This window comes from Peromyscus maniculatus, chromosome 21 (assembly GCF_049852395.1).
Source record: "Peromyscus maniculatus bairdii isolate BWxNUB_F1_BW_parent chromosome 21, HU_Pman_BW_mat_3.1, whole genome shotgun sequence".
Lineage (NCBI taxonomy): Eukaryota > Metazoa > Chordata > Mammalia > Rodentia > Cricetidae > Peromyscus > Peromyscus maniculatus.
Window position 1 is genome coordinate 20,566,418 of NC_134872.1, and position 6,000 is coordinate 20,572,417.

The following is a 6,000-nucleotide window of genomic DNA, read 5'->3' on the forward strand; positions in this document are numbered from 1 at the left end:
AGTGAGGAGCCTTGCTACAAAGAGTCCAGCAAACCTCTGACAGCTGTGGAGCTCCCTATTCTCCAAAAGGAAATCATCCCATTGCCAATGATAACCTTTCCTCAACTGGGCTCTGGGCATCTGGAGCTTCTGTGACTTCCTGTCATAGGAAGTCCTGATATCTCAACCCCTTTGAAATGATCCATTCAGTAAGAACCAGGCCCACCGAATACCTATGTCATGAATTCAGCATATCTGCGAGCCAGGCTCGGGGGTTATATTTAATGCCATATTGTAGTTTTTGATGTTTTCTATCTAAAGTGCTGAACTCAGTGGAGAGAGGAGGGGTCTAGTCAAATCCACTATCCTCAGGGATTACAGAGTACAGAGTGAGGCTCTATCCTTAGACAGACCCAGGAAGTTCAGAAAGCATCATCTTTGGGGAAAAAAAAGAAACAAATGCTTTTATTTTTGTTGGCCTGACTTTCAAATCCATCCCTAAACCAGGTTTATAGACAAGACATGCGAGACTCCAATGTAGCTGAAGGCCAAGGTCATAGACACTTGGAAGAATTGAGGACAGTCTGCCTTTTGCAATCACTCTTTTTCATATCTTTTAATTTAATGTATACTCTGAAGAGACAAGTGATGATTATTAGTGTAGAATTGGGATTGACGCCTGCACTTAAAAATACAGTAATTAGTGCAAGAAAATGGGCAGGCTCTCAGGTATCACCCATGCCTAGTAGGTGGGGAGATCTTCATGTAGATTTGAGGGAAAATATCTATAAAATGAGTATGAGTCCTTGAAATCACTTTTCCTAAATATCCTTCAACATTTTTAGTTGTCAAAGATATGATGCAGGTTTCTTCACAGTAGAAAAATGTTCCGGTGATGTGATTGGGAAAAGGGAGTGAGGACCAACTCAATTCAAATGTTTGATGATTGTCTCACTGAAGCATGTCAGATCTATTATGGAAAGGCTTGTCCATCAGCTGTATCACAGGTGAAAAGTTAAATTCGCCTGAAAGATTAAAACTTAATGACTGAGTAGTAAATGGATTGAATTGTGCCCATACCCACTGCAAACAGGGAGTATCCATCCTCTAGATGACAATTTATTTCAATAAATAGAAAATCTGTATTGAGGGTGACACCGCCCACCTGAATCATGTTCATTTCATTTTTGGCTTTGATAGCAATGAGTTTGGTGTGCCACAGAAGGACTTAGAATATTCCCTATCCCTGGGAGCACACATCCCATCTGCATATGTCTTTGGTATTTTAACAAGACCTGCACACTGTGGAGTTCTAAGAAATGATTAACGTGTAAGCCTAGCTGGTTTCCGGTGGATCCCATTGAGTTCCTTAGGAAGGGATGGTTCTCAAGGAAAGGCCAGGAGTTAAGTTTGTTGTTTGTTATTGACATGGGGTTGGTTTAATTATTTGAACGAGAGACGCTTTTTAAAAAAATCTTTCAGAGAAGTCTCATAAAATGCAATGTGTAATTTAAAACCTATTTGGATAATTGACTGATTTGACAGGAAGACAACCTTAGAATTAAACTGTATTGCGGGATGCAGAAGTGATGTGAGTGTGCCGATCATTGGTACATCACTCTGCTGTTTTGATAGGTGTCTCGTAAGGGGCTGAAGTGAACATGCTTGTTTCCCCGAATGTTTCTGTAATTTGGCTTCCTTTGTTTAGAGGCATGATTGGGGAGTAATAAAGCCTTATGAAAACTTGGTGAGCTGATTGACAAGCCTGATTCCAAGCCCGATGTGCGTGATGCTTTATTTCTTGATGAAGTGTGCCGATGTGCCTGGTTCTCCTCTAAGTGTCTCCTACCATGTTTGTCCAGGTTTCGGCGGAACAAGGGAAGGAAGATGAGGCAGTAAGCCAGAAAAGCATCCCAGAGCCTCTCCCTGCTCCCGAAGTCAAGAAGAAACCAGAAGGGCACAAGGATCTTGCAGCGAGGGCGCCGGTGTCCAGAGCAGACCCAGAAAGGGGCAATGAGACTGAGCAAGGTTCCACCAGTGAGAAGGAGGCTGAGGAGGCGGGAGACAAGGGCCCCACTCCTGTACTCCCAAGCCCTCCCCTGCCTCCCGAAAGAGATTCAGCTCCCACCCCTGGGGCTGGCAAACAGCCCCTCGCCTCTCCCAGCTCCCAGATGGACTCAAAGCAAGAAGCCAAACCCTGTTGCTTTACAGAGAGCTCAGAAAATGACCTCCAAGAAGCACCCTTTCCCAGCAGCTTTCCCGCCACCCAGCCACCCCTGGCAAGCCAGAACGAGGCGGAGGAAGACAAGCTTCCCGCCATGACTAACTATATTGCCAACTGCACTGTGAAGGTGGACCAGCTGGGCAGTGACGACATCCACACTGCCCTCAAGCAGACCCCGAAGGTCCTTGTGGTCCAATCGTTTGACATGTTCAAAGACAAAGACTTGACCGGACCCATGAATGAGAACCACGGACTTAATTACACGCCCCTGCTCTACTCCCGGGGCAACCCCGGGATCATGTCCCCACTGGCCAAGAAAAAGCTTTTGTCTCAGGTGAGTGGGGCGAGCCTCTCCAGCAGCTATCCCTATGGCTCCCCACCCCCTCTGATCAGCAAGAAGAAGCTGATTGCCAGGGACGACCTGTGCTCGGGTTTGTCCCAGGCCCACCACAGCCAAAGCTCTGATCACACGACCGTCAGCCGGCCGTCCGTAATCCAACATGTCCAGAGCTTCAAAAGCAAGGCCTCGGAGGAGAGAAAGGGCATCAATGAGATCTTTAAGCACGACAAACTGAGTCGGTCCGATGCTCACCGCTGCGGCCTCTCCAAGCACCAGCTCAGCTCCCTGGCCGACTCCTACATCCTGAAGCAAGAGGCGCAGGAGGGCAAGGACAAACTCTTAGAGAAAAGAGCGGTCTCCCACGCCCACATGCCCAGTTTCCTGGCAGACTTCTACTCATCCCCGCATCTCCACAGCCTCTACCGACACACGGAACACCATCTTCACAACGAGCAGTCGCCCAAGTATGCCTCTAGAGACGTGTACCAGGAATCTGAAAACGGCGCTTTTCTTGCTCACAAACACCCAGAGAAGGTCCATGCCAATTATCTCGCCTCTCTGCATCTGCAAGATAAGAAGTTGGCTGCGGCAGAAGCCTCTAGAGATGATCAACCAACGGACCTGAGCCTTCCCAAGAACCCACAGAAACTAACCAGCAAAGTCCTGGGCCTGGCCCACTCAGCCTCGGGGTCCCAGGAGATCAAAGGCGCCTCCCAGTTCCAGGTCATCGGCAGCCAGAGTCGAGACTGTCACCCCAAAGCCTGCCGGGTATCTCCCATGACCATGTCGACGCCTAAAAAATACCCCGAGTCGATTGCAAGGTCGGGAAAACCTCACCATGTGAGACTGGAGAACTTCAGGAAAATGGAAGGCATGGTCCATCCCATCCTGCACCGGAAGATGAGCCCTCAGAACATTGGAGCGGCTCGCCCTATAAAGCGCAGCCTGGAGGATTTGGATCTTGTGATCGCTGGGAAAAAAGCCCGGGCTGTGTCTCCCTTGGACCCAGCCAAAGAGGCTTCTGGGAAAGAAAAGGCCTCTGAACAGGAGAGCGAGAGCAGCAAGGGAGCTTACGTCGGGCATTCCGGGGCTGCGTCCGAAGGCCACAAGCTTCCGGTCTCCTCTCCCATCTTCCCAGGTTTGTATTCTGGTAGCCTGTGTAACTCAGGCCTCAACTCCAGGCTCCCGGCCGGGTACTCCCATTCTCTGCAGTACTTGAAGAACCAGACGGTGCTGTCTCCTCTCATGCAGCCCCTGGCTTTCCACTCGCTCGTGATGCAAAGAGGGATTTTTACATCGCCGACCAATTCTCAGCAGCTGTACAGACACTTGGCTGCCGCGACCCCCGTGGGAAGTTCCTACGGGGACCTGTTGCACAACAGCATCTACCCGTTAGCTGCTATCAACCCTCAGGCTGCCTTCCCACCGTCTCAGCTGTCCTCTGTACACCCCAGCACAAAACTGTAAGCCTCGCTGTGCCCAGCATCCCCAGACGGCGGCGGCGGGGGGGTCCGCGTGCCAACCCCGGAGGGCTGGCTTGCAGAGTTGGAAGTCAGTATTCCTTCTCATCCGGCGATAACACTTCGTCCCAGCCATAGAGGCCTAAAGGCCAGGTGAACACGCCTACCTTTTCCGAGGACAACCCTAGGCTGGCTGGCCAGTTGTCCTTCCAACACAGATGGCCTAGGGCCGGCCTGCAGACCTCCTTTTCAAGTGGATCTTTGTGAAGGGTATCTGTGTCTATCCCAGAAGAACTCAGAGGACCCGCCCTGGGTTTGGATGGTAGGGAAGCAATCTAAGCAAAAAAAAAAAAAAAAAAAAAAAAAAAGTGGGGGCAGGCTTTTCAAAGGACAGGGCAGGAAAGGACTGGCAAGCACCAGCCAGGGGACGTCCCTCTTTTTCATAAAACTCACCAAGTTCAATCAATGCAATGTATAGTAAAACTTAAAGAGACCTTTCATCCTGACACTATTAAACAATCCAGAGAAGTAAACACTGTTAAACTGTATATATTTGCTTCTTAAAGCTACCCGTATCACTGTTCGCTCACCTAATTTATATACAGATAGTTCTGTTTTCTCCTGGTTCTTTCTTGTTCCTGCCCTGGGGTATTTTTGGGGTTTATGTGTTTGTTTTTTAATTAAACGGTATCTCTTCTATTTGCAGGTCTTCTGTTTTGGGTTTGTTTTGGTTTTTTTTTGTTTGTTTGTTTTTGTTTTTTGGGTTTTTTTGTTTTTGTTTTTTTGTTCTGTTCCGTTTGCAAGGCTGACTGACTAGTTGTTGATGTGTATTGTATCAATTCCCCCCCTCCCCCCCACTTCTTCTTTTGAGCAGCTTTGGGTGGTCAAGTTATTGTTTACAAATTGAAGCAACTGATTTTAGTGGAACCGACTGAAAAGAACCCGTGGAGAACGCGAGCTAGCGGAAAGCCCGTGCCTTTGCGGGTCTGCGCCTCGAGGATTCCGGTCCTCCTAAGGGGCGTAGTTGAGAGAGCTTAGACACTGCTTCTCCAGCCAAATGCTTTGCTTTGAAGTATTGGATTATGTGAAAATATTAAGCATTGTACTCACCTTATCTAGGCTGTGAACCCGTCCTACATACCAGAGAAATCATAAAACAAAAAAAAAACCCTGTTGGCAAAAAGCCACTGACTAACGGTCTAGAGGACACACGTGTGGGCTGTGCAGACGTTTTAGGAATTTCAAAACTTAAGAGCCAGGGTGACTCATGCTGGTGTTGGGACTGCACCTTTTAAATGGTCCGGAGAAGGGGACTGGGAAAGGAATGGTGTGTGACTGTCCAGCCGAGAAGGGGGCTACCCAAGATCTGACCACTGGGCCTCCCAGCCAGGCCTCGGCCCCTTGGGTGACAGAGTTATTGTCATCATCAGCTGGCTTTTTTAGTTTCCTAGCAAGATTCTCCCAGGTTACATCTTTGGGAAGTAATTGGACAATCTGTTTCGAAAGAAAGCCATCCTCCTTGGGTTTCTGGGGGGTGGGTTTGATGAGGATGTGTACACGTAAGGTGTTTTGTATCAAGTGTTTCACCACGTGGCCATACTGTCTGCTCTGGGGTGTGTTTGGCTGTCATTCTTGACACTGATTCCATTTGCTCCCAAGGTATCACATCTGCTAAGTGTAGCAAGTGGACCCATAGAGTGGATTTTCCTTCCCATCTCCACCCAACTCTGCCAAAAGCTGCTTGGAGAAGTCCCAGGCCACTGCCCTCCTCCCCCGCGACACTACCGGTAGACTCTAGGACCATAGTTAACCAAGTCTTTTTATTTTTACCTCTGACATATTTAAGTCTATGAAACTTGATGACAGTTTTCAACATCTCTGAATAGGTAACTTCAACTACAAAAATAATCAAAACCAGTGACCGTGAAACTGCGGTTCTTACTCAAAGCCATGCATGCCACTCATTTGTATTGAAATGTCCTCATGATATGAAGCCA

General features: G+C 48.3%; 1 protein-coding gene across 3 annotated transcripts in view; it reads left to right on the forward strand.

Moving 5' to 3' along the window:
* Nucleotides 1-4,702, forward strand: part of Arid5b (AT-rich interaction domain 5B) — a 177,084-nt gene extending 172,382 nt beyond the window's left edge. For all 3 annotated transcript variants that reach the window (XM_006994212.4, XM_076557053.1, XM_076557054.1), the window contains one exon: nt 1,842-4,702. In XM_006994212.4, coding sequence (XP_006994274.1) covers nt 1,842-4,010 — 2,169 coding nt within the window. In that variant the 3' untranslated portion in view covers nt 4,011-4,702. The remainder of the gene's footprint in view (nt 1-1,841) is intronic.
* Nucleotides 4,703-6,000: the final 1,298 nt, after the last annotated feature.